The 24,358-nt window shown below is 51.8% G+C and overlaps 9 protein-coding genes across 9 annotated transcripts; 5 read left to right on the top strand and 4 right to left on the bottom strand.

Annotated features, from left to right (window-relative positions):
• Positions 1-161: 161 nt before the first annotated feature.
• On the top strand, positions 162-971 carry CC1G_00345 (hypothetical protein; the record flags this gene model as incomplete). Its single annotated transcript, XM_001837157.2, has 3 exons — positions 162-492; positions 546-670; positions 720-971. The coding sequence occupies 3 exons, from the start codon at positions 162-164 to the stop codon at positions 969-971; spliced, it is 708 nt and encodes a 235-aa protein (XP_001837209.2).
• A 401-nt stretch (positions 972-1,372) lies between these two features.
• CC1G_14642 (hypothetical protein) lies at positions 1,373-2,536 on the top strand (the record flags this gene model as incomplete). Its single annotated transcript, XM_002911165.1, has 3 exons — positions 1,373-1,613; positions 1,673-2,338; positions 2,397-2,536. 3 exons carry the CDS (start codon positions 1,373-1,375, stop codon positions 2,534-2,536), a joined length of 1,047 nt encoding a protein of 348 aa, XP_002911211.1.
• Positions 2,537-2,792: 256 nt separating this feature from the next.
• On the top strand, positions 2,793-4,530 carry CC1G_00344 (disulfide isomerase; the record flags this gene model as incomplete). Its single annotated transcript, XM_001837156.2, has 4 exons — positions 2,793-2,941; positions 3,001-3,222; positions 3,277-4,149; positions 4,206-4,530. 4 exons carry the CDS (start codon positions 2,793-2,795, stop codon positions 4,471-4,473), a joined length of 1,512 nt encoding a protein of 503 aa, XP_001837208.1. The 3' UTR covers positions 4,474-4,530.
• A 56-nt stretch (positions 4,531-4,586) lies between these two features.
• On the bottom strand, positions 4,587-7,868 carry CC1G_00343 (gamma-tubulin complex component 3; the record flags this gene model as incomplete). Its single annotated transcript, XM_001837155.2, has 12 exons — positions 4,587-4,802; positions 4,855-4,920; positions 4,975-5,330; positions 5,399-5,739; positions 5,795-5,981; positions 6,030-6,611; positions 6,663-7,014; positions 7,063-7,193; positions 7,247-7,472; positions 7,522-7,592; positions 7,640-7,701; positions 7,753-7,868. The coding sequence occupies 12 exons, from the start codon at positions 7,866-7,868 to the stop codon at positions 4,587-4,589; spliced, it is 2,706 nt and encodes a 901-aa protein (XP_001837207.2).
• Positions 7,869-8,416: 548 nt separating this feature from the next.
• Positions 8,417-12,822, top strand: CC1G_00342 (RNA-directed RNA polymerase; the record flags this gene model as incomplete). The annotated part of the gene is made up of 14 exons (XM_001837154.2): positions 8,417-8,507; positions 8,564-8,613; positions 8,713-8,767; positions 8,828-9,156; positions 9,214-9,436; positions 9,489-9,535; positions 9,585-10,058; positions 10,114-10,213; positions 10,266-10,399; positions 10,447-11,110; positions 11,162-11,310; positions 11,366-11,462; positions 11,518-11,842; positions 11,895-12,822. The coding sequence occupies 14 exons, from the start codon at positions 8,417-8,419 to the stop codon at positions 12,820-12,822; spliced, it is 3,666 nt and encodes a 1,221-aa protein (XP_001837206.2).
• Positions 12,823-13,010: 188 nt separating this feature from the next.
• On the bottom strand, positions 13,011-14,594 carry CC1G_00341 (COP8; the record flags this gene model as incomplete). Its single annotated transcript, XM_001837153.2, has 5 exons — positions 14,278-14,594; positions 14,117-14,220; positions 13,793-14,059; positions 13,133-13,736; positions 13,011-13,076 (listed from the first exon to the last, which is right to left on the bottom strand). The coding sequence occupies exons 1-5, from the start codon at positions 14,575-14,577 to the stop codon at positions 13,011-13,013; spliced, it is 1,341 nt and encodes a 446-aa protein (XP_001837205.1). The 5' UTR covers positions 14,578-14,594.
• A 377-nt stretch (positions 14,595-14,971) lies between these two features.
• On the top strand, positions 14,972-19,637 carry CC1G_00340 (hypothetical protein; the record flags this gene model as incomplete). The annotated part of the gene is made up of 13 exons (XM_001837152.2): positions 14,972-15,367; positions 15,416-16,847; positions 16,911-17,018; positions 17,068-17,490; positions 17,544-17,672; positions 17,729-17,860; positions 17,912-17,956; positions 18,008-18,094; positions 18,152-18,277; positions 18,326-18,445; positions 18,497-19,162; positions 19,215-19,538; positions 19,600-19,637. 13 exons carry the CDS (start codon positions 14,972-14,974, stop codon positions 19,635-19,637), a joined length of 4,026 nt encoding a protein of 1,341 aa, XP_001837204.2.
• A 32-nt stretch (positions 19,638-19,669) lies between these two features.
• On the bottom strand, positions 19,670-20,779 carry CC1G_14641 (hypothetical protein; the record flags this gene model as incomplete). The annotated part of the gene is made up of 5 exons (XM_002911164.1): positions 19,670-19,942; positions 20,002-20,169; positions 20,227-20,244; positions 20,312-20,403; positions 20,458-20,779. 5 exons carry the CDS (start codon positions 20,777-20,779, stop codon positions 19,697-19,699), a joined length of 846 nt encoding a protein of 281 aa, XP_002911210.1. The 3' UTR covers positions 19,670-19,696.
• Positions 20,780-20,960: 181 nt separating this feature from the next.
• Positions 20,961-24,145, bottom strand: CC1G_14640 (patatin-like phospholipase domain-containing protein; the record flags this gene model as incomplete). Its single annotated transcript, XM_002911163.1, has 14 exons — positions 20,961-21,668; positions 21,733-21,816; positions 21,875-22,050; positions 22,103-22,245; positions 22,296-22,469; positions 22,518-22,615; positions 22,666-22,907; positions 22,971-23,120; positions 23,176-23,206; positions 23,259-23,480; positions 23,530-23,673; positions 23,721-23,796; positions 23,845-24,015; positions 24,075-24,145. The coding sequence occupies 14 exons, from the start codon at positions 24,143-24,145 to the stop codon at positions 20,961-20,963; spliced, it is 2,490 nt and encodes an 829-aa protein (XP_002911209.1).
• Positions 24,146-24,358: the final 213 nt, after the last annotated feature.

The following is a 24,358-nucleotide window of genomic DNA, read 5'->3' as shown; positions in this document are numbered from 1 at the left end:
TGCCGTGCAATATCAATGCGTAGATGGATTGAATCGCGGGACAACATTTGGCAGTGAACGCAAGTTGAACCCCGCAAGCATCGGAGATTGAAAACCGGCACACCGTCACCTTGGCACACGAGACCAAGTTCTGTTCCATTCCACGACCAGTCAACAACGGCATGGACCCCTACGCCAACGCCCAATATCACCAGCAATACCAACAGCAGCAACAGGCTGCGTACGATGTGAACCCATACTACAAGCCATATCAAGGACCGTCTTACCCCATTCCCGGCACGTCCTCCTCCCACAGCGCCCCTGTTCCCGCCAATGCCTACGAGTACGATGTTGGAATCCTTGCGCAACAAAGTGTGTACGTCCCTGGTGCCATGATAGACAAACGAGGTGGAGCTGGCGGTAAACTTGCAAAGGGTGGAAAGCGTACGACTGTGCTGCGTAAAGGTGGAGGAAAGGTTTGGGAGGATCAAACACTTTTGGAGTGGAATCCATGTGCGTTCTATTTCTTGATGCTTTTTGTTTAATTTAGCTGACCTTTAGACCAGCATGGTTCCGACTCTTCGTTGGTGATTTGAGCAATGATGTTTCTGACGATGTTCTGGCGAATGCTTTCAACAAATACCCATCCTTTACAAAGGCCCGTGTTATCAGAGATAGGCTGAGTCAAAAGGTGCGTATCAATGAAGTATGCCACTGGACTCGCACTAACGCCAACCCAGGCCAAGTATGGGTTCGTAGCCTTCTCGGATCCTGAAGACTTTTTGAAGGCTTGGAAAGAGATGGATGGTGAGTACATTCGTCCTACTATCCAGCGCACGCTGACGAACTACAACACAGGCAAGTACGTTGGAAACCGCCCAGTTAAACTGAAGAAGGCGGATAGCACTGCCATCCGACCTGTTGAAATTGGTCATCGCAAGGCGAAGCAACTTGAGAAAGAGCTGAAGAAGAACCGACACAAGCCCTATTAAGCTGTACTATATCGCGCTGGTATGTCGGAAAGGATGGGTCACTACCAATGTCTGAGCATCACATCCGGACCAGCATCGTAACCCTGGCTAGCCTCAATGCATCGGTGAGGTATTTAATGTTCTGTGCCAAGCGTTGGTTATCCCTGTTTTATTCCAGTTGCCTTGTTTCTCGACGAAGGTTGTAGAGTAGATAGTATAATAATTTTTTTTTCAATAATAGGCAAAGTGCTATGCCTGACAGTGTATTCACCTGTGCGTCGGTTGCATGTCGCTGCGGACGCGCAGTCCTGAGTTGAATGGGAATATGACGCCACTGACAAACATAGCCGTCTGGGAGTACAGCGTCACACAAACAAATAGGGCAGAGGTCTTGCCTTTCTCTCCCGACATCGATTGCCATCATGGCTTCCTCTGCGCTCCTAGCCCAAATTCAAGCAGGTAAAAGGCTCAAGAAAGCAGAGACAAATGACCGCAGTGCCCCAGCTATCGACGGGGGAGGTGTGAAGAGATCTACTGGGGGAGGTGCTTCCATTGGAGGCGGCGACGGCGGCGGTGGCCCAGCACTCGGAGGTCCTCCGCAACTTGCAGGACTCTTCGCTGGAGGAATGCCCAAGCTCAAGCCTGCAGGCCAAAGCAATCTGGGTGAGTGATTCCCTTTCGGTACTTGAGATTCAACTAAGTAATTCGATTTCAATTGGTAGCCAAGCCTGCAAATCTAGCCAAACCACCTGCAATTCCAAAGCTGGGAGGTGCGCCTCCATCGCCAGCAGTGCAGGCTAAACCACCAGCTCCTCCAAGGCCCTCGCCAGCACCACCACCAAGGCCGACTGCCTCTGCTCCACCAGTGCCCAACCGCACGGCACCAACCTTGCCATCGAGAGCTATACCATCTCCTAGCTCCGCGGCGCCTCCACCTCCCCGCAGGCCGCCACCGGTCTCAGGTGAAACTGATTCCCCTTCGCGAGCAACTCCCCCAATTCCTCCTCGAGCCGAATCTCCCAACCAATCACCGGTCACTCGAGCGGCGCCTCCGATTCCTTCCCGAAGTGGATTGGGAAGAGCTCCTCCGCCTCCTCCCCCTCGTCCTGGCGCACCTATCTCACCGGCCAGAGCTGCCCCACCGCCACCTCCTCCTCCTCCTGGCCGCAAGGGCCCGCCTGCGGCCCCTCCACCACCCCCAGCACGAGTCAGCGTGCTCGCCGAGCTCAATGATAGATCAGGATCTCCTGATGGTCGCTCTTCCCCTAGTCGACCAGTTCTTCCGCCCCCGAGACGACCCAACAGTCCCCCCACGCACGCTGCGCTCGCGCCTCCAACGAGGGCGCCGCCGGTTGTGTCGGGACGCCCTCCCCCACCACGTCGACGAAGTACGTGTCTCCTCTCGTTCAGGTGACACACAATATCACTGACATGGCCCACAAACAGTTCCCTCACCTCCTCCGAATGCAGGTCCGCATACTTTCCCTGTCTCAGATTTCCCGCCGCCAAGACAGTTCACACCACAGGCTAGAACTTATGCAAGCGGTAACCAACATGGCAGTAACTTCGATCTCGGTGTCCTCTAAATTACATGTAGCTCGTCTAATAGATGATAATGTTATTATTGATTTGTTGTGGGTACGTGGTGGAAACGAATTGTTCGGCTAAAGCGGAGAATTATGGTTGCTTCTCCGTGTCCGTGTGAGGCGCCTAGATTACTATGAAACAGTCCGGGAGATGGATGATCTGTCACCACAAGTGACACGTCAGTCGCGGATTATACGTGTCGCTGGTTTATAAACCGCGATTGGACCGCTCACTCTTTCTCCCAAACTCCTCCAAATGCGTCTCGTAGTACCGGCCTCGTTCTTGACTCTCGCCTCTCTGGTCTTCGCTGAGGCTGCCTCCGATGTTATCAGCTTGACGGCCGCCAACTTCGAGTCCTCTGTTAACTCAGAGCCCCTGCTCTTGGTTGAGTTCTTCGCTCCATGGTCGGTACCCCCTCCATTTCGACGACGTTGACAACGAGAAACTGACCGTGTCCATGTAGGTGTGGTCACTGCAAGGCCCTCGCTCCCCACTACGAGGAGGCCGCCACCACCCTCAAGGAGAAGAACATCAAGCTCGCCAAGGTCGACTGTGTTGAGGAAGCCGACCTTTGCCAGTCCAAGGGCATCCAGGGCTACCCCACCCTTAAGGTCTATCGCAACGGCAAGGACAGCGAGTACAATGGTCCTCGCAAGGCCGACGGTATCGTCAGCTACATGGTCAAGTGAGCCGCCTTTCCCTTCTTCTCGCCTCTACTTTAATTGACACCCCTTCTCAGGCAATCTTTGCCCGCTGTCTCTGACGTGACCGCTGACAAGCACGAGGAATTCACCAAGGCTGACAAGATTGTCGCCATTGCCTACCTTCCTTCCTCTACCGCTGCCCCCGCCCCTGAGTTCAGCGCCGCCGCCGAAGCTCATCGTGACGACTACCTTTTCGGTATTGTGACCGACCAGGACGTCGCTGCTGCTGCCGGTGTCACCCCTCCCGCCATCGTCGTCTACCGCTCCTTCGATGAGCCTCGCACCGAATACCCCTACCCCGTCTCCGGCACCAACAAGAAGGAGCTTGAGGACTGGATTGCTGAACTCGCCATCCCCATCATCGACGAAGTCAACGGTGAGACCTACGGTCTCTACGCCAAGAGCGGCAAACCCCTCGCCTACCTCTTCATTGACCCCTCCAAGCCTGAGAAGGACGCCCAAATTGAACTCATCAAGCCCGTCGCCAAGAAGTACAAGTCCAAGGTCAACTTTGTCTGGATCGACGCTGTCAAGTACGGTGACCACGGCAAGGCCCTCAACCTCCCCGACACCAACTGGCCCTCGTTCGTCGTTCAGGATTTGGACAAGCAACTCAAATATCCCTTCGACCAAACCAAGGCTATCACCACTGAGGCCATTGGCGAGTTCCTCGAGAGCTACGTCACCGGCAAGCTCGAACCCTCGCTCAAGAGCCAGCCTATCCCCGAAACCCAGGATGAGCCTGTCTACACTCTCGTCGGAAAGAACTTTGAGGAGGTTGTCTTCGACGACAGCAAGGATGTCTTCGTTGAATTCTATGCTACCTGGTGCGGTCACTGCAAGCGTCTCAAGCCCACTTGGGATCAACTCGGTGAGAAGTACGCCGCCATCAAGGACAAGATCGTCATGTGAGTTTCCATCTCCGACTTGGAAGATCGTCGACTGACTCTTCTTTTCTTTCCAGTGCCAAGTTTGAAGTTCCTGAGAACGACCTTCCTCCCACCGTCCCCTTCCGCATCAGCGGCTTCCCCACTCTTAAGTTCAAGGCCGCTGGCTCCAAGGAATTCGTTGACTATGAGGGCGACCGCTCCCTTGAGAGCCTCGTTTCCTTCGTCGAGGCCAACGCCAAGAACAGCCTTGAGATCCCCAAGGCTGAACCCAAGGCTGACGAGCCCGAGGCTCAGAAGCCTGTTGAAAAGGAGGCTGAGGGCATCCACCGGGAAGAGCTCTGATCACCTAGCATATTAGCGCCTGCTTTACTTATCGACTAATGGATCTATTTGGAAACGACATCGTTGGCATGAGATGGGTATATGAAGTATATAGTACAGGTGAGAAAGTGAAATCATGCCCTGTCCTTGTTCTTCTTGTAATAGTCCGAGAAGGAGAGGCGGATGGCTAAGAAGCGACAGTCTAGATCTGGGTGAACTTGGAGATGTTGGACGATGGTGTGGACCCTCTCTGTGAAAGCGGAACCATATTGGTGGAGCCGTGCAGTCAGCTCCCTGGTGTGTTCTTCGCTGTTTGTAGAGCTGCTCTCGGGTCTTCCAGTATACACCCCCTGGTCAACCAATTAAGTCCGAGAAGAGCCGAACGGTAATTTGTATACGTACTCGTGTTTGATCAGCCTTCTGATCTCTCTTGGCTGCTTCCGAAAGGCAGTAGTTGTAGAGGTTATCCTGTAGCCCCCTGAGTTACAGGTCTGTTAGCACAGGGAGTGTCTTAGGACTCACCAACGCTTCGCGGTACATCAACACGGTCGAAAAAGAATCTTTGACCAAGTTTAAGACCAGTTCCTGTGATAGACCGTGTGAGAAGGTGCTAAGCGCCCGAGTGTAGGGTTTGATCCTCGCCTCTTTAGACCTCGAATTGGTGTTAAGCAGGAAGATCTTCTTAACGACTCGATCGAGGTATGATCTATGTGCGTTGATCAGCGAGTCTAGATCGCCCTCTTTCTTGTCCAAAAATTCGATAAGCCCGTTCCATGAGCATTCGATGACTTCCAAGCGACAAAAGGCTCCTAGTTGGCGGATGAAGTGGATCATTTCTGCCACGGTGATACGAATCTTGTGCCACTCGTGCTCCAATTCTGAGAGGCATCAGAGAACAACCCCCGTCAGTGAGTGTGAAATAGAAGAGTGTCAAAAGCGCCGATACCTGGTAAGCGAAGGAATGCTCGTGCACCACTGATTATTCTCATCCAGGCTCTGTCCAGAGCTTTCTCCGTTCTTTTCATTTGCCACAGATGTCGGAACAGCTTCAGATATCCCTCCATGGCCCGGTCGTCCAAGACGGTGTCGATAGGCGTGTCAACTTTATATTCCAAAGTGAAGACATCCCAACCGATTTCTCCGTGAGAGTATTCGAGCATTCGGGCGTCTAATCGGCGGAGCACCTCCGGCGGGTCGTGTTGGGCAATCGATGTTCTAATCGCGGTTTCAAGCGTTGCAGTCAGGTTATGTCGGTATAGCGTATTGGCTGCTCTAGCTAAGCTCGGGCTGAAATTCATGCTTGTCAGGTACGCGCGAAGGAAAGCGGACGAGAGATGCACACCCCAGCGCCTCCATCAGCTGATCAGCAAAGTCACCATGACCCAGGAGCATATAATTCTTGAGGGCACTCAGATGGTCCAGAAGTTTAAATTTTTCGATGAACACTTCGAACAAGCGATGGCTGGCCAGGCGATAGGCCGAGTCAATCGACTTTTCCAGACCACCGACGTCGCTGTATTTGAGGGCTACTGGCGGTCAGTATATCACGGCGAATAGTCAAGAGAAGCAATACTTACTGCCTCGGAAAGAGCTCATCTTTTCACGCGTGACAACCCAATCGCTGTCATGACAGCTGTACCGAATGAAGTTCAAACTCTTTCCTGTGGAGAAAATCTGGCTTGCGTTAGCTCCATGCGCTGGAAGAGAAGGGGTAGAATCCACCTTCTTGCCGGAGGATTCGCCGACGAAATGAGGAAGCATTGCTTTCCGAAACTGGTACTTTGTCTCCCAGAGTTTCCCGCTCCGCTCCCGAGCACCGTCCTCGCCTTCCCCGTTTCCCGTCCCGAATCCTCCATCGCCAGGGAGTTCATTGATTCCACCAGATAATGAGGATGGATGGGCTGTCTGAACAGGACCCAGTGATGAATCAACTGCTACGAAAAACTCGCCAAAGGGGTCGTAGAGTTCTCCCGAGAACAACCATTTGTGGAGAGTCGAGAAGAAGGGAGCTGACACCTTATGACGAGTCAGGACACTGGTGAAGACCTTGGGGAAGTGGCACACCTCTTCGAGTAATTGGTGAGTAAATTTCCTGATGAATGGGTCGCCGTTGTCCGTATAACTGTGAATCAGGTTGACTAGAGCTCCACCTTGCGATTCTGTCACTGTGTGTTAGAGCAGACACTGCTTCAATGAGAAGACGTGCATACCCCTTGCCCTCTCGACGCAAACACTCATCATCTGCATCCGCAGCCGCCAGTCGTTTAGCCAGACGTCCAATCGCTTCAATGAGACTCCAGTTTCATTCTTGCCATCTTCGGAAGATTCGCCTAAAGTAGAGAGTTGTGGATTACTGGAGAGCATCTGAGTCTCCAGGATGGCAATCAGCCGATAATATTCGTTCAATTGGGACTGGAGATGATGGCAGAGCCTCTGTTCGATCATGCCTATAGCGCCTGCTCCCTCCCGCTCTCTGATGAAGTTGTTCACCCGCCGGTAGAGGTATCCAAGCTCTGCCAAACGATGCACGAGAGTTTTGGTAGGAGTGGAAATGATATATGTCTGAACGCGATTTAGTTTCAGCCAATGATGGTAGAACTCAATACTCACCGAGTCTTCCACAAACACTATTTTATCCACTTCTTCGTCGTTGGATGCAAAATGGATAAACTTCCCTGATATACCTTGCAGGATATAGATCGCATCGCGCAACAAGAGTATCTCTGGTATCTGACTTTGCCCTGCGGTCTAGTGTCAAGAACGGAATTGACTGGTTGATGACAGCAAGATGCACCTCTTGATTTTCGATACTCTTTCAGAAGCTCGGCCTTTGACTTGCCTATAGGTTGCTTCCTGGAGTCGATTTCAATGGCCGGTGTGGATGCACGCGTTGTCCTTGTTGCACGCCGAGAACTGGAAGAGGATGGACGCGGGGCAAACATGGGTGTTGAATTGGGGATTTCTTGAGACGCTACAGACGTGAGGAACGAGATCACTTCGGACTTGCGAGATATTGCATTCTATACGACGATAAGAGTTTGAAAGTAATCAAGATGAGCCGAGGCGTACTTGCTTGAGAAGACGCGACAAGAGATTGGTGAACTTTAGAGCATCGGTTCCGTTGGGAGATTCGACCAGCACTAAAACGCGATTAGACAGGGACATGCTGGAGATAACACTCTCCTACATCTTCTCTTTACAGAGTCAGCCAGTTGGTTAAGGTCTCGTTCGCTGTTGTGTCCTATATGGCTAGAGATTTCACTTGAGAGAGTTCTCCGTGAACATGCAGTTGATAGTTACCTGGAAAGAATATCCTGACACTGCTCGAGGAGTTCTTGCCTCAGCACTGAGTTTGCCCGTGCAACAGGTACGAGTGAGCAGACTAGAGAATTGAGAGACGAGTTGAGAGAGGACATTGGTGAGTGAGGATGACAAGCGCGTCGGGTAATGAGCATCAGAAATTCATGGCACTCCCTGGCAGCGCGTCCTCCGCGTGATCAACTCTTTTTACGCTTTGCTCTGTACATCGATCAAGTCGTCTACCGCTGGCCGTACGGCAATGTAAGTAGAGCTATAGGCAATGGTCGGAGGGCTTCAAGTGAAATGTTCGAACCACTACTGAGAAAAGGCCTAAACTCGACTGTCCATACAGCGAATTGTAGCATGCAGTTGGCCTTTTGGGTCTGAACGCTGACCTTCGTACTTAGCGACAGAACTTGGAAGGTCAGGAACGAGCAATAGGTCATCAGGTGATCAACCCCGTTATTCCATCAGAGCCTCCCCTTGACGCGGAACGACCACCAAGCTCAACTCGCTGCGCTGGCCCGTTTGAGTAGCGACTTCGCGTCTGGTCCATGAATACCAGCTCTTCGTCCCTTGCTACCATCTGAATCGCGCTTCCTGCACTCTTCTCTCCTACAACCAACATTTTGACGCGTCAAAAGACCGTCTCTGACGCCAATCTATGCCTACGAGCCGTAGCGCGACGCTTCCAAAGACCACCCATCTGACAGAGGCGATTAAACGACGAAATGCACTCGTTGCTGATGCCGATGGTAAAGGCCTTTCTCCAAGTTTTCCGACCGAGGTATTGACAGGTGTGCTCTGGCAGGACATTCTTGGGACGACTCCAACGAAGCTGGCGGCTTGAGCCCCTCTCAGGTCCGTTAAGCGCGTTAGCCTTCGTTCCTTACTCAGACTAACCAACTCACTCTGCTTCACTTCGCTTCCTGCTACTTTCCGATATCCATCCAACGCTAGAGCTCGAGCTTCAGCATCAGTCCCGAAGACGACATCTCTGGGTTAATTGCGCAATGTGCGTCGACTCGGCTTCTTAGTCCTCCATCCTCGTCGCTCATGCCATACAATCACTCAGACAGCACGCAGCCTACCGAACCCAAAGCAGGCGGTAGTGCTGCCTCATCCTTCGATCAGGTACCCTTGACTCAAACTTCAACGGGGTCGAGTACCGTGACAGACGGGACCGTAAAACCGGCGTCCAAATCGTTCACTCTGGGAAAACGAAAGCAAGAGGATCATAATTCAACACCAGTTCCGCCCTCCAGACCGTTCAAGCAAGCCCGTTCAGAATCGAATTTGCTCTTCAAGGCGGAATCAAATCTGGTTCCGCCGGTTGATGCCAAATCTGGGGCGGATGTTACCCAATCCAAAGCGGCAGAAGCTGCTACAGAACCGGTTATTCTGGTATGTGAACATTACGCCCCAATTTATTCCTACTTAGCTCACACAGGCAATCGGCAGTCATGGAGAAAAACAATGGGTTTTTTCAACAGAATACCATTTGGTGCGAGATGGGAAATTGGACGCTGGGTGATAGCTAGCGGTCGAGTATCGTTTACCAGCCTCACACCGGAGCACTTCAACAAGCTAGAGTCTTTCCCAACCAATGTGGCGGCTGTGCCTCAAGCTGCCAAGTTGATGAAGTCCATGATCAAAGGCCTTGAGGATGAGCTGGGGGAGGACGGTATGCCCGCACCTCTCGTCGTCGAAATTGTGATTCTCACCTCTGGTTTCAGAATCGGATCCGTTTTCTGCACGGTATGCAAAAGAAGACGCGGCCTTGGTGAGTCATCTCAACCTTCAGCGGGACTAAATCTTAAGAAATGGCTCAGAGCCCTTGGGAAGAACTCGACAAAGAAGAAGATCGGCTTCGAAGTGGAAATCCACTCGCGAATCTGGGATTCGATGAGAACGGGCAGTGGACAGGCGAATACGGTGGGAAGGTAGAATTTAGGGGAAGCCTTCATCACGACCCATTCACTGGTTTCAGGGTGCGGCTGGAACGTCCTACACTCGGCCCATCTACCCAGCTTGCGCGTAGATTTGGGAGCAAGAATCTGTTTCGACTAAAAATCATGAAGGGAAGTCAGGGTCACAAAGACCTCCTGCAGTTTCTAGCAAGGCCGTTTGTCATTTGCGGGGGCGTCTACCGCGCATTCTATGCGAAAGAACAGAACGTTTTCTTCGTCAAGACTAATGAAGACATGGACAAGCTGATGTTCATACCGGACCCATTGATAAAGGACGTGCCGTCCTTTTTCGATTTCCTCGACTTTCACAACCCTATGGACGCAACCACCAATCAGGTGCGCCCATGTAGTTGGTATTTCAGCGACATGGCGACTTATCCAAGCCATGTAGAAAATGGCCAAATGGGCATCTCGCTTTGCTCTCGGTCTTTCAAACTCGGTTCCAGGACTTCTTTTGAAACCTGAGAACATCCGTTTCAAAGACGATATCGGTGACTCGATCTTGCTTGTCCGTCCGTAGATAACCACTGAACTTCACTTCAGAGCACCCTGAGACTGGGTCCGTTATGACTGACGGTGCTGGCAGTATGAGCCGCATGGTAGCAACGCAATTGCATCGGAACCTAGGTTGGGATTATCGCCCTACCGCAATCCAAGTTCGAGTGTTTGGTAGTAAGGTAGTATTGTCGTTATTCGTTCTTTATTTCAATTAATCATCTCCTAGGGCCTGCTGGTGGACGATACGGATGGCGACCACGAGCAAGAACCCATCGTCTGGTTGACCCCGTCGCAGCGGAAAATCTTCTACAGGCTTGAAAATTGCGACCCAGTCCACCGAGTGATCGATGTTCTTCGCGCCTCCCAAACGAAGACGCAATGTCGACTGTCAGTGGAGACGATCATCAACCTGGCAGAAAACAAGGTTCCTAAAGAAGTCTTCATCGGCCTGCTGAGCGAGTGCATCTCTGCTATCGTAACACCATTGCTTCAGTGGGACAGCGATGATTCGGCCCACACCCTCTGGTATTTGGTGCAAAAGCTTGGCGGTGTCTTGTCGGCAAAGAGGGCAAGGGAGAGTGCGGGGACTGCTCGCGTTCAAGGATACTCTGAACGCGATCTCGATGAAAACGAATGGGATGACGAGGATGGCTTCACGCAACTCGACCTAGCGGAACAGAAGGCGCCTGCGTGGTGGGCTGACCCCATCAGTGGTTGCCCATCTTCCCTCGAAGAGACGGTTCTGGAGTTCCTCGACTCCGGTTTCATGCCACAGTCCTGCCATGTACAAAGGGAGAAGTTGAAGCACATCATCCGTCGGTTTATCAAGAACATCTCGAAAACGTATCGGATGACGGCTCTCATGTCTTGTTCTGCATGGATTATCCCAGGTATAAAGCTCACCACGTTCCGTTGGGCGATGTTGCTGACGCTCTTACCAGACACTCGCGGGGTTCTGGAAGAAGGAGAGATCTACTTCAAGTCTTCGTCACGGAATTTGTTACGACCGAATGGAACCCTCACAGACGAGCTGATTGGAGATGTGCTGGTCACTCGCAATCCTAGTAAACTTCCTACGGATGTCCAGAAAGTAGGTGACGCAACGCCATCGCCACTGAAGGTTGTCACTTACATTTTGACTTCAGTGGAGGGCGGTCCATAGACCAGAATTGCGTGACCTTGTTGATGTTGTCGTTCTGTCGACCAAAGGAGCTCGCCGCGCCGCTGACTGGCTCGCTGGTGGTATGTCCTACTTGTCACTAGACCTATAGCTAGGCCCTACACTAAACCCGTGTAGGCGACTATGATGGTGACAAGGTCACCGTAATATGGGATCCAAAGATTGTGGACCCGTTCAAAACGGCCGATCCCAGCCACGGAGATCCTCCGGATGATGCTTTCAAGGAAGCCAACTTCGAGGCAGACACTACAAATATCTCAGTCGCCGACTTTCTGGCCCAGAACGCAAAAGCACCGCCCGTAGAACGCGTCAGGAAGATCCAAAAATATCTTCTTGATGCTGTAACGGATACGTCCGCCGTTGGCAAGTACTCCAACTTTCACGACAATGCTGTCTACAAATACGGCTTTGCACATCCCAAGGCTATCCGTCTCGCTCACATGTGCGTTGCGTCTGGATACTGATTTGACGCCCTCGTTGACAGTCTGCTGTAGGTTTTGTTTGACGCTCGACGGGTCGAAAACGGGCATGAAGGTCAAGAAGGACGTACTGGACAGAGACAGCAGAGAATTCAACCATCGAGCCCCAGCGTGGAAGGAGACAGAGGAAGAAAAGGACAAAATGATGCACAACTCCAACTCCAATCAACTCAATCTCAAGCGCCCAAAAAACCTCCCTACTTTCATTATGGACCACCTCTACCAGGCCTCGGCGAGCAATCGGGATGAGTGGCTCGTCAAAGTAGACGCACACTATGCCAAATTTGGTCACAAGCTCGCGTTCGATGAAACCTTGCTCCAGCCCTTTTATGATGTGTTGAAGAAGTGCGATGAGAAGAAGCCAGCGACGTACGACTTTGCAGGGGCACTTGCCGTTTGGAAGACGATCGTAAAGCCAGGGGAACCATATGAGGAGGAGAAGGAGGGATATCGAAGGGACATCAAACTGGTCTATCATCACATTCAGGAGATATGGGAGGACCATCGCTTGGCTCTGTGCCAAGGTTCCGGTGACTCCGGCTCTTCTCCACACAAGAGAGGTTCTCCGCAGAAGATATCTCCTCGAAAAGGAGCTGGTTTTACAGAACTTCCTATCGAAAGACGACAGGACATCATCCGGGCATTATCCAAGCGCTTCGCGGCCAAGCCTGACCCCGCAAAGATGCATACGGTGGAATCCCACCTTTCTGCGTTCAAGGCGTCCTACGCCTATTTCTTCTACTGCTTCAAGAGCCACGAGAAGGGGAGAAGCTACGGAGCGCAATTTCCTTTCGACGTCGCGTTCCGAGCACTATGTGCGATCAAGGTTGGCGCTAGTAATGGGAACGGCAAGGCGATCCAGGACCAGTTCTATGACAGGTTCTACATGAAAGCACCCAAAATTCTGAACCCTCAGCTTGAGATAGCTCGTGCGTATTTGTGATATCATCCGTATAGTACTAGTTATATTTTCGATCTTCGTCCTTCCGATCTTTTGTTATTTTACGCACCACGTATCTCATTGGATATTCTCTTGCTTTTATAGTCGATTTCTTGCGCAATGTGTTGCTTTAGTTGTATTGGTACAATAGGATACTACATCGAAGAGAGCCTATTGTGATCTACGAGGAATCAAGCGGTCAACGGCATGAGAGAAACCAAGCCCTTTTCTGTCAGGTTTTGGACGATAGATTCAACCTGGAGGGGGAGTCAGATTACATCCAATGGAACGGGAAAAGGTTAGATGGGCCTACATGGGCTGCCGTTAGCCGGATCTGATTATCCCATCGCTTCGTGAACGGGGATCCTGTGTCCTCTGCCTCTTCTACATCGCCCAAACCGCCTGCCTTGCCTTGTGCATCATCCTCTTCCTTCTTGCCCTCGAACCAAATGAGTTTGTCAACTTGGTCGATGTGTCCCCGTAGCCGGCCCTGTTCAATCATCTTTCTCGCCATGGTTTCGGCAGCGCCAGGAGTCAGATCAAGCAAAGCGCCCAAACCGCGGAACGTGATGTTGTTGTAGATGTTGGAACTTGCAAGGAGATTGTGCTCCATGACTGCCCTGTCCAATACTGTAGAAGGACCCGTCCTCGTGCTCGTCGTACCATCGTCGTCGTCATGGCTCACAGAGGCAAGTTTGTCATTGGAAGAAATTGCAATCTTGGCCAGTTGGTGGGGCTTGAGCGTTCGTTCGAACTCCTTGATCTCTGCAGGGCGTAAGATGTGATCGAGAAACATTTTAGATAGGACATTGTATGTGGGAAGCTCTGCTGTTCGTTCGTCGCGGTATAAAGACGCAAGAACGCGAGATCTGTTGGGTCCAGCTGGAGCAAGTACGGCACATGTCACTGCTGCAGATCTAGACATGTACAGGTTATTTCCCAAGTCAGACCAACAGAATAGGCGAGATCTCACAGCATGTGTCGTCGTTCTTCCTCGTCGATTTCTCCGACATAGCTGAGTTCATGGTATCGGCTGGCAGCTTCTAGGAATTTACGACTGTAATCACTGATACGGGCCTGGCAGAGTTTGAATTGGAGCAGTATCTCCCGTTCGCTGATCGAGTGGACAAGCAGCGCTGCTCGGTTATAATACGTTTCTGCCTGTACAGAGTCCTCCTCTTCCAGGAGCAAACGAACGATCCGGACGTAGACCTTAAACTTGTCTGCGTCTCCTGTGGTTCTATATGCGATTTGTCAAGGACAAAGGGAACTCGCGCCAGTTTCATGGAGTACGCACCGCTGACCCGAATCGAGAGAAATCCCCATCAGCACTCTGGCAGCACCACTCCAATCTTCCTCGTCTTCCAGGATATCTGCAAGCTGGAATCGCAAGTTGTTGGCCTAGTAAAGATCTAAGATTGGCATCTCGGTATGGACAAGACGGCCAAGTTGCATCACCTGTTCCTCATAGCTAACAAGCCGGGGTTGGATGGTTTCCAGAGTTTCTTCGATAACCCGTCTCCGGATGTCATGGTCTTTGATAGTGCCCTCTCCCAAGAGTTTAACAAGTTCTGATAACACGGTTCTGGCAACCACGATCCCCCCTACATCGCGAACCACGACGGCATCGAGAAGAGTGCGGACGTCGTTTGGGATTGAGGGCGGTGGTTGGGTGAGGACCTCTGGGACCAAGGAAGTGTATGCTGGTGCCTTGTCCTTCTGGTTCAGAGCCGCAAACTGGGCAAGTTTTGCGTCCATGTTGTCCACAGTTCAACGAAGTAAATGATGAAAGAGGGGCGCAGTGGCTAATATCAGATCGCGTCACGCGCAGACTTTGACTCTTGAGAGAGATCACGGCCCCTGTAACCACCCAGTCTGATGCTGAGAAACAGAGCAACCGTCAATTCCTAATTTCCTATCCCTCTTTCCTCTTTCTTCCTCCTTCGTTTTCTCTACTTTCTCTTTTTTCTTTCTTTGGTCCCTTTTTCCTCCAGGAGAGGCAACGTTCACTCGCTACAGCCCTAGACGCTCATTCGGAAGTCTGAACCTGCACCGGCCTGCGGCAGGAATCTCAACCAGGTTTGCTCGGCGTTGGTTACCCTGGGATCAGGCCAATTTTAAATCCAATATCTTTGCAGCTCGACGACCTGCAATGTACCCGCTGAAACTTGCCATGAACGCCCCTCCTAGCCCGCCGGAAACGAATGTCACATTCAATGGTCCCTCCCCCGTAATAGCCCCCCAACGTCACCCAACAGTCGGAAGCTCATCGGCGGGTTTCGTTGGCGACAGCGCATCCATCGCTGGACCTGCGCTGGTCTCAGATACTCCCGTACCCCGGATACGACGACAGCCGTCCATCTTCTACAACAGTCCCGGAAATAGAGCAGAGAGCCGCGAACGCACTCCGAGCCTTTCATCCAAACTTTTGGTCGTCGTAGTCCCTCCCGTCGCGGTTGTGCAGGAACATGGAAACTTGGGGCAGACCCTTTCTTCCGGGCCTTTGCACCGTCTTTCTCAAGGGATCATTATGCCATTGTTTCCCAATGTCAGTCCGAAGCCGGTTCTGATTGAATTCATCTAACTATTGTCACAGATGTATGGCCAATTGACCGCCATTGCAAAGGAATTCAATTTCCCTAGCATCACAGGACTCTGCCTCTACTATTGTTACACCGATGGCGCTATCACAATGACGCCTAGGTTGTCAGAAGAGATTTGGACTACCATCTGGGGTCTGCATGAGGTATCACCCCAAGCCCGTGAACGCAGACCACCCATTGCCGGCAGACTGGAATTCGACATCGACACAGGAAAGGCTCGTTGGTATGGTGCTTGGCTATCATCACGCCAACGAGAGCCAATGGATTACCCATTCTACAACGGCTCTAGTACTGCACCTCCCCAGCATCACCGTGGGGACAGTCGCTTCACCTTCCCTCACAGCGTTGTGACCGACGATTTTCCCGAGTCCATCCAACAGCACAGTGCTCCCGTCCCCGCGCGACATGTACCACGGAAACTTTCGCTTGTCGAACGATTTGATGTCGGTTCAATTCAGAGCACAGAGATCCCCCACCTCCCCAACGATACTCTGCTGGTTTCGGGCGCTCCTGTCAGCTCCCACATTCTATCTCCAATTAAACAGCAAGAGGAACCGCAATCTGCAAGAGCGGAATTGGATAACAAGGTCAATACGTGGCGTGCAACGGCAATCGCTTCTCCAGAAGCGATACCATCCAGTTTTGAGCCTCCTTCAGTTCCCGCACCCTCTACCCCCTCCACAGAGTCTCTCCGCCTAGAAGACTACCAGTGGTCGGTGTCAAGCGTGGGCCCGGACGATAATGCCTCCTTCTCGGCAGACATCTATGTACCATCAGTTCACCTTTGTGACCGTGTCAACGGTTCGGTAGCGTCCACAGCGTCGTATTGCACCTCTCCAGGCCCATCGGACTACAGTCTCGAATTCCCGCTCTCTGACGTATCACGGCTTCCATCACCAGACCTTGCCCACCGGATGTACGAGGAAGCGCCGCTCACACCATTGACGACGACTTCATGGGGTGCTCCAAGCCATTACGCTTACTCCCTTTCAAGCGAAGAGTATCAAGCTTCCATTGACCTCGGCTACCGGGCCACCTTCAGCCGACCTTCCACTCCTGGGACAGCCACCACCTGGGGCCCTGCCTCAGATGATGGTTGGTACCCAGACAGTCCGGTGTCCTCCCATTCGGTTCACCTCGGACTCAGAGGTGATTTCAGTAGACCAACAACGCCGTTCACTGCCACCAGTTGGGGGGCATCAACAGGGCCTTCTAGCCCGTTGAGTCCTTACAGACTCCCCAGCCCAGATGCAGGTCAAAGAGCATTTGACGACGTGGAACAAGGTGACCGTCCATGGAGGCATGCGTGGCCCTACAATCGCCAGACCACGCAGCGTTCCCAGCAATCAAGTGCAGCGCGGGTTCCTGTCATTCCCCCGGTCATCAAACAGAGATTTGGCAAGAAGCAGCAGTCTCCGTCGGAAGGTTTGTTCCCCTTATTTTGAATGGGTGACATGACATTGACTATTGACCAACCTGGCTGTTCAGGTTATCCTCATTTCGATTTGTACCCCGCTGTGCTCCAGCCCCAGGCTGCTTCAACGTCTGGCCAGAAGGTCGTCCTTTCCCCCTCGGATTACCCCAACATAGTTATTTGTAAGGGCCACAGTTTTCATTGTTGGATACAGGTGCTCACTCGATGTAGATTCCCCTGTAACAAGCGCAGTCGTAACCTCCGTTCAAGTGAGAGTACCAGCTCCTGTGGATCGGACTGGCTATCCTCACAACCTTGCGCGTATCTACGAACCGGTTTCTCGACCCACATTGGTCTCGGAGTCTTCCATCGTCCGGTACCCTTACTTTGACATCTACCCTGCGGTTTATCCCTTCAACCTTGAGCGGGTCTACCCCCAACGTCTCGAGTCATTTCCCAACAAGGTCCAACCTCAGCAGTCCGTCAGCATTGGTGTCAGCGCTCCGTATCCGTTCTTTAACCTTTATCCCGCCGTGTACCCCTTCAACTTAGAGAGGATATATTCTCACATGAATGTTCCCGTTGAACGGAAAGACAGCAGGCCACCCGCACCCGTTGTTTCTCTCGTCGTGCAGTACCCCCACTTCGACCTTTGTAGGTATTCTTTCTCTGGGACCTTGAGGACATTCTTGCTGATGGACATGCAGACCCCGCAGTGTATCCTTTCAACATGACTCAGATCTACCCACGAGTTGTCGCGCTTGAACCACGCAAGGTGCTCACTGACATCAACTGCATCCCGGAGAGTAGGTCATACTACCCATACCTTGAGATTTGTGCGTCGCTTCTTCCCCCCACGTGGACTGCTGGACTGACATTTTCTATTTCATAGACCCCGCCATCTATCCCTACAACCTGGAGTATATCTATGTGCCACTTCCTAGCACTCACAGCGACGAGCCCCCAAAGAAGCCGGCCATTTCAGTTACTGAAGGGACCCGCAACTATCCTATCATCGAGATCTGTATGTGGTGCTATTCTTCCTGGAAGAGATGTTACTAAACGAGGGGCAAAGATCGACCGGTCTATCCTTACAACTTGGATGCGATTTATCCTAGTGGTGAGTCTAAGCTTGCGTCCCAGGTATCGCATCCTGACCTTCTACCACCAGTTCATCCTCTCGTCAAATCGTCTGATGATATAAACCTGAATGCACCCGCTCCTCGCTTCGCTGCAGGATATCCCCACCTCGAAATCTGTGAGTAAATTAACTCTTGCGAAGATCGTGGCCGAAATTGAGGGTCATTACTGGAAGATACCCCCGTCTATCCGTTCTTTAGTCTCTACCCACCAGCGGCTGCATCCGTTGAAGTTGGAGGTCAGTTGAAGCGCCGTCCTAGCGTTGTCTCCGCGACATCCAACTACCCGTATTTCGACCTATGTAAGTCCTCTCAGCCTCTTCCAAATAGTTCCGTCTAACTGTTCGTAGATCCAGCAGTTTATCCCCACTTTGACCTTTACCCCTCTGTCGCGTGTCAGAGTGCACGGAGGGTCGAAAAACCTCCTTGTCGTGTATCTGTTGAACCCTCTTATCCTTACTTCAACCTTTGTAAGTCCTTCCAACGTCACATGCCTCCGTGTTGGCTAAATGATCTTACAGACCCTGCTGTTTATCCACACTTTGTCCTTTGGCCGTCGTTGCCCGGGTCCACTGCTCCTGTGCAACCTGCTCCTGTACAACGTCATACCCCCGACGTCGTCCAAACTCCGCTTGTCCGAGCCTCCGTTTCCAATTCTCCCGCACCTGCTCCCATCCGAGTTCGAACGCCACCGGCTCCAGCTCCTGCTCGAAGCTTACCGCCTCTGCCAGCGCCTGCTGCTATTCAGAAGCCGTCACCGCCCGCTCCCATTCCTCTCCAGATCCCGTCCACCTCGCGTGCCTCAACACCCCAGGTTGCCAGAGTATCGCCTGTCCGGCGGGTACCACTGTCAGTGCCTGTTGATATTGAAGACGAAGACCACCCAGAAGTGGTCGCTGTTGCTGCTCAAAGCTCGGCCGCAGTCCTTGTCGAGATGCGAAGAGCGCCCGCCGTTGTTCAACCGTCGCGCATTCCTACCGAGGTTCAGAATGAGCAGGAGCTTGCACCCGCTGTCTTTCAGCGCCGGATAATCCCCACCATACCCCTGCAGGAAGAACCGGAATCTCAGCCACTGGAGCCCCCGAAGGACTCGTATAGCAGAAGAAGGTCCGGAAGACTAACACATGCCGAGCTTCATGCCATGGTCATGATGGAAAAGTCGAGTCGTGGTGAAATCTCGCTCGGTGGTAAGTCACATTCCAATCGCCTCCCGTAAAGACCGATAAACTTTATCCCCAGACGTCTTGGGATCGTTCCCCCCAGTCCCAAGTGTTGCTCCGCCAACGACTCTATCACGATCTGGGTCACTCCCGAACAGACCGCAGTCGGTGTTCAACAAGGCCAATAGGATGTCGGGCCTCCCCAGCAACCCTCGCGACAGTCTAGTTCGCTCTGTCTCGGCGTCTGGACGACCAACGCGATCGGGAAGCCTTGCCCAACGGCGGTCTATGTGGGAGAACAGTGCAAATTCCAACAATCCCCTTCCAAACCGACCTGTGGAAATCAGACGCAACGGTCGAAGGGATAGCATTGTTCTGCAAAGGATCAGGGTGTTCAATAATCGTAAGTTAAACTCATTGGCGCGTCTTTGAAGCCCGTGTTGCTGATTCATTTTTTGGTATAGCAACAACCGTTCAGGCAACCACAGGCAATCGTATCTAGCTAGTCATTGGATATATTTGCATTTATTCGTGATTCATATTATATTATATCTGGGTTTGCTATCCAGCGTAGGGCGGAGGTGCAGGGTCCGTATCATCTGTGTCTGGAAGCGTCTGTGGCGTTTCCCCCAAGGTCCGACCTTCACCCAGGGCATCGAGGTTTCTGGAAGCTGAGCGACGTGAACGAGATGATGTGACACTGTTGGTGGCCGCGGGGCTTTGAGACCTGCGAGCCTGCCTCGCCTGCCTCTCTATCTCGTCACGCTGCATCCTGGCCTTGCGGTCGTCCATAAATGCCAGTCTCACCTAATAGATCGGTTGAGAAAACGGCCACTTCCTTCCCCAAGACATTTTTGAACACCTACTTTCTCGTGTGCAGCCTCGGCAACGGCCTTCTCGCTCCTCTTAGCCAGTGCAGCTCGTTCATCCTTCTCCTGGTAAAGTTTGATGAACTCCTTCAAGATCTCTGCTCCGAGCTTGAGATCTTCTTCGTATCGATGGTTGAACTTGTAATATGGTTGGAAGTTCTCGACCTAATACGTGTGAGCACGCTATCAAGTGAGTGTGCATATTGCGCCAGATGAGCCTACTTCAGGTCGAAAACCAAGCTAAAGTCAGATTGTATCGGTCAATTGCCGCCCAATAGCAGAAATAGGGGTTAGTATGCGGACGTACCTCAACCGCATATTCCAGAGTCCCTTTCCGATCCACCAACTCCCGCTTGATGACCGTATTGGTTGGCTTGAATCGTTGAAACTTTGGATTGTCTGGTTCACGTATCAAGTTCTCCGCAATCGTCGAAAGTGTCTAGATCCGCCCACCGTACAACCCCAAGCACGGAGTGGCGCAGACGTCAGCACAAGCACATTTCCATTGCATACGAGGAGAATATACTGGATTTACTTTTAACGACGATAAAGCTGCGTCCTTTGCGTTTGGACGCATGATTCCAGGGTCTACCATTCTTCGAAACTTTTGCTTTTTCTCATGGATTTGAAGGAGTTGGGCAGCAGATGGTTGGGCTTGGGACTGTAGCTGGCGGAAACGACGCTCGGCTGCTGCAGCGACTTCCTCGGGAGTGGGACCAGCGACCGGAGAGTCGGAAGTGCGAATGGGACTTGTCTGTGGAGATGGAGAAGACATCGTTGCGTATCGAAAATGAGCTCTGGAACAACGTGTTCACTCCAGTCTCGAGTCCCAATCATTGGGTCATGGACGGTGACGACGATCCCAGGCCCCTAATGACTCGTCCCTGATCCGAAATCACCGATGCATGCCGATACAGCTTTAATTATTGATACAGTAATAATAGTAAAAAGGTAGATTACACGTCGTCTGGGTCAATGTTGTTATACTGTCCATCGACATCTTCTATAAGTGCACGTCTTTCGGGAGCAGGGGAGTGTAGACGCGAATGGTGCCGGGATCCTGGCCATCCATCATCCCCCGACGAGCTCTCCGAACTCCAAGCTTCCGCTTCATCCTCTGAACCACGTCGAGACCTGAATCCGTTGATAAAGGACAAGGAATTCCGCCTAAGTCGTGCGAATATCGAAGGTGAAGGAGGGGGGTCGACGGCTTGATAGCTGTCGTTGAGCGTATGTCTGAGTTCAGAATGTTGGTGCGAAGCACTGTCCGATCCCGAAGCAGGCATATCCAGCAAGTCTGACGCCCATTTCTTACGGATAGCAGGCGACAAAAGTGGATCAGGTCCGTCTGGAGGTGACTCAGAGCGTGAACGACGCCCTCGTTTGAAAAACCAGCTAGAACCGTCAGCAAATGCGGCTTCAGCATCGGTATCTGGTGGGAGAGGGCGCTCTACGCTGGTGGAAGGTGATGATTGGGAAGGCAACTTGAGGGCCGTTGGTGGGGGTTGTCTACTCGAAGAAGGAACAGACAACAATGTAGATCGAGACTCGCCATTGCCTAGAGTCCCAGTCTTGCTTGCCCTCTTCTTCAGAATCTTGCGGAGCTCTTGTCGGCCAGCGAAAATGGCTTTCTCGATGCGAGTGCGATTTTCAATCATATGCAGCTAAACGCAGAATTTGAGCATGGATACAGGTGTCTTTCACAAAAAAGAAAGAAACAAATTTCACCTTGGGCCAGGTCGCGATTTGACCGCATGCTAATAGGCGTTCCAACTCGGGCCGATCAGGATCGCTCAAGATTCGAATCCAATCCTACACCGCGATTAGCAATATTGCTACCGGACAAACTTTGATTCGAACTTGCCCAAACTCTCGTTCGAGGCCAAATGGTGATTGCCCCATCGAACCGTTGCAAAAACACACTCGACCAGTCCTGGCCAAGCAGAGTAGGAAGGAGTTCAAGATCACGAATGACCTTGAAGTTCTTTGTCAGTTCGTGTTTAAGCCACTGCTCAGCGGCCGAGAGCAGGAAATTTCCCCTCCATCCTACAGTCTGCGTTCAGCTCCTGGTTTTAGAACTAGAAGGATTCCATCGTACCTTTGCCCTTCCTATGTGCAACAGGCTTTCCGGCAGACCCTCGAGGAGCGAAGAAGAAAAGGTGGACGTGTGGGTTGACCTGTGAGACAACAGGATTGGTGACGTTGAAATAAAGGTTGAGGCCCTGAAGGGGTATATCGACTCTGAAACTTAGGTCAACGTCTGATCATCAACTACGGACATCGGTACTCACCTAAGAGACCCATCCTTGAACCGACTTCCCCAGTTCCAGGGGACAATCGTTCCGTCCTTCAACTTCTGCATAATTACAACAGGATTCAGGATTCCCGGGACGGCGGCTGAGGCGAGAAGGGTAGACCAGATAACGGTATCAGGCGCAGTAATATAATTTAACAGTTTAGTTGGTCTGAGCCGCGTGTCAGTAGGCAGTTAGAAAGTGTCATGAACGACGTACGAGTGTCTGTCCGCGGGAATAACAGAGATATTAAGGATCCTTCCCGTCCGAAGATATGCTTCCTTGAATGTCATCGAACCACGAGTGAAGAACGAGCACTGTGGAGGAATTAGAGTAGTCGTAGAGACGTCAAAGAATGGCGACGTGCCTTTCGTGCCCAAGCAACGCTATCAAACCGAGCGCCAGTCTTCAAAAACCGCTTCATCCACACGGTGACGGACTCTTCGCACGCAGTAATCTTGTCTGCGAGCTCTGGGACAAGCATGACCTTCAACTCCTCGTCGGTATAACAACAAGCGAATGCGGCAATTAACCCTCCAGCACTCGTCCCAGAGATGACGCGAGGCAGTAGGCCCGCGTCGAAGAAAGCTTTCACGACCCCAAAGTGATCTGGAAATACACAATCAGTGAGTGTCTCGGAAGAGAAAGCCGGTTTGTAAACTTTGAACGAACAATAGCCAAACGATGCTCCGCCAGAGAGGCAAAGCGCCGTTGTGCCGAGATTAGCGTTGGCGCTTTTAAAGAAACGTCTCTTCTCGTCGATAGAAAGGTGGGGAGAGTCCCGAATGAACACAATAGACTTTTCGAGTTCGGAAAAGTAGGCTGTATTCTTCGCTGTGAGAAAACGATCTGTATAAAGCGCCGGGGACAGACCCACATTCAATCAGGTCCTTCGTTCCTAGATAAGTCTGTCATCCCGTAAGAAACGCGCCCAACCGGTGGACAATGCAACAGACATACCTCGCTGTACAACCTAGGAGATTCTACGGCTGCAAAGTTGGACCTAATGCACGTCTCCAACACTCCCAGACAGCCACGAGCATCCTCCTTCTCCCGAAGCGTTTGTAATGACCGTTTGACCTTTCTAACGAGCTTCCAGTCATAGTATGGGTCTTCGTCTATCTTCTTCCACTCATCGAACTGGAGGTAGGCGTCCAATTCTCTGGCTGCTTCCTTCCACTCCTATGAGCTCTGGTTAGACTGTGAAGGCAGGGGAGTATAAAGGGCACACCTCATAAGTGCGAGAAGCGCGGAGCTTCTTCCTCAGATGCCCTTTCTTCCCTCTCCATGCGGTTATCCATTCCTTGGTATTAACAACCTGTCGAATAAGGACATAGAGACCAAATTCTGCCATAATGACAGTGAAAATAAATATCTATTCAAAGGTCAATTCTGGAGCCCGCTGCATGAAATAGCACATACGAGGAGAGGCCAGCGAAGAAGGATGAACAGCCAATCATGTCGGCCTGTCTGTTTGAACTGTTTCTTTGTTCTGGACCTGGTGCAGAGATTAGATCGTATTTCAACGTACAAAAATGCAAGTTACCTTTTCACTTTCAGATTGATGGGAGCAAAGTCCGAGAGTGCAGAGACCTTGCGGATGCGAGTGCTGTGGGTGGACTGCGGGGTTGCAGCGCCAGGCGGGGAGTGGGGGTCTCCTACATAGTCAAAGTAACTCTCGTCCTCCTGAAGTGCATGAGCAAACGCTGCTATGTGTCTGAGAAGGGTCGACGACCTCAATACGAATATTACCCCGGATTCGAGAGGGATACGCACTCTTCGTTGACATAGTCCTTTTCCAGGAGATCGCGGAGACACAGGCTTTTCCCTTTCAATTGTGAGGACATGTGTGTTGTACAAAGACAGGTTGAAATCGCATGTCCTTTGCGACTCGAGTTGAGATGGTCAAGGATGAAGCAGATGAGTCGGAAAGAGGGGCAAATGACCGCATACTTCCCTCGGCCTCAATTTCACGTGTCTCGGCCTGATCTCAGTCGGCATCTGCCGCTTTCGCGACCCTTCGCGTTCTACTTTGTTGTTATTACCTTTCATCTCTTGAA

Source organism: Coprinopsis cinerea, assembly GCF_000182895.1.
Source record: "Coprinopsis cinerea okayama7#130 chromosome 5 map unlocalized cont3.5, whole genome shotgun sequence".
Classification (NCBI taxonomy): domain Eukaryota; kingdom Fungi; phylum Basidiomycota; class Agaricomycetes; order Agaricales; family Psathyrellaceae; genus Coprinopsis; species Coprinopsis cinerea.
The sequence above is the reverse complement of the archived record's forward strand: the minus strand, read 5'-3'. Positions and strand labels throughout refer to the sequence as shown.